Source organism: Salvelinus sp. IW2-2015, unplaced genomic scaffold (assembly GCF_002910315.2).
Source record: "Salvelinus sp. IW2-2015 unplaced genomic scaffold, ASM291031v2 Un_scaffold3865, whole genome shotgun sequence".
Lineage (NCBI taxonomy): Eukaryota > Metazoa > Chordata > Actinopteri > Salmoniformes > Salmonidae > Salvelinus > Salvelinus sp. IW2-2015.
In genome coordinates this window covers 44,623-45,832 of record NW_019945139.1, presented here as the reverse complement: position 1 = coordinate 45,832, position 1,210 = coordinate 44,623, and the positions used below count along the sequence as shown (strand labels likewise).

The 1,210-nt window shown below is 43.8% G+C and overlaps 1 protein-coding gene across 1 annotated transcript in view; it reads right to left on the bottom strand.

The window, feature by feature from the left end:
* Positions 1-289: 289 nt before the first annotated feature.
* The window catches only part of LOC139026095 (vascular cell adhesion protein 1-like), a gene marked incomplete at its 5' end in the record, with an annotated part of 36,517 nt that continues 35,596 nt past the window's right edge, over positions 290-1,210 (bottom strand). Inside the window, 2 exons of the mRNA XM_070441381.1 lie at positions 290-555; positions 691-996. Of these exons, the coding sequence (XP_070297482.1) occupies positions 440-555; positions 691-996 (422 nt within the window). The remainder of the gene's footprint in view (positions 556-690; positions 997-1,210) is intronic.

The window sequence follows — 1,210 nt, the reverse complement described above, 5'->3', positions numbered from 1 at the left end:
GCCGATTCTTGCCATTGTGCAAGGTGATTTTAGGCTTGTGTGCGGCTGCACAGCCATAGAAACCCATTTCATGAAGCTCCCAACGAAGAGTTCTTGTGCTGCCATTGTTTCCAGAGGCAGTTTGATACTCTGTAGTGAATGCTGCCATTCTACTGCCAATGTTTTTGTCTATGGAGATTGCATGGCTTTGTGCTCGATTTTATACACCTGTCAGCAATGTTTGTCCACATACTTTTGTATATATAGTGTATATCTAACCTACGATTGTGCCCGACGTGCCCGTTTTACCTTTAATAGCCAGCTGCACTTCCTTTGACTTCCCACAGCCGTGACTATTTCTTGCTTCACAGAAGTACAGTCCTCCATCACCAACAGTCACATTGAGGGTGTAACTCAGTCCAGATGCTACCTTTGTTGTTTTACCCCCACTGATCTGGAACTAGGTGATGTTTGTCACAGGAGGGTTGGCTGTACTGCTGCAGGTCAGATTAACACAGCTGCCCACTGATACTGGATCAGCTGGACTGATGGAGGCCGAGGTGTCCTTAGGAGAGACTGAGGGAGAGGTGTTCATTTAGAATGTATCTGATATGGTATATTGAATAGTCTCATCAAAACCACTCTATTACAATCATCAGTGAAAACATGATAGAATAATCTATTCTACAGGAACCGGTGACTAAATCGTACATGAAACGTGAAGCATCATGTTATGTTCAGCTGTCTTGTTGCTTGTCCCTACTGGGTAGACTGCAGCACAAGTGATGTTCTTCTCATGATGAAGGTATGATGGAGCGAAGGTCACCGTGGAGAGAACTGATTTGGTTTGGTCTGGATTCTCTTGCAGTTGGTTCTTAGGTGTGAACTGTGTTGGGAGAGTCCATGTCAGCTCAGGGGGGTGTTCGGGYCAGGGAGCAACAGCAGAGCAGTTCAAACTGACAGGGGTCCCTTCCTTCACCTCACCTGAGACAGTAATGATGGGACTGGAAGGCAAATCTGTAATACATTGTAGATAAATATATTTTACACTAATAGTTAAACTGTCCACTTGTTCTACTCTTATCTTTGATGAAGTTTGTCTCTACCTTGGTCAAGATTCATGATTTTACCCTGAAGAAGGCACAGTAGTGCCTCAAACGTTGGTGTTTTACGCAATACAATCTGGGAGTTTTACATATAGAGTGTTGCAACTCTCTTTGTTTTTTATAGC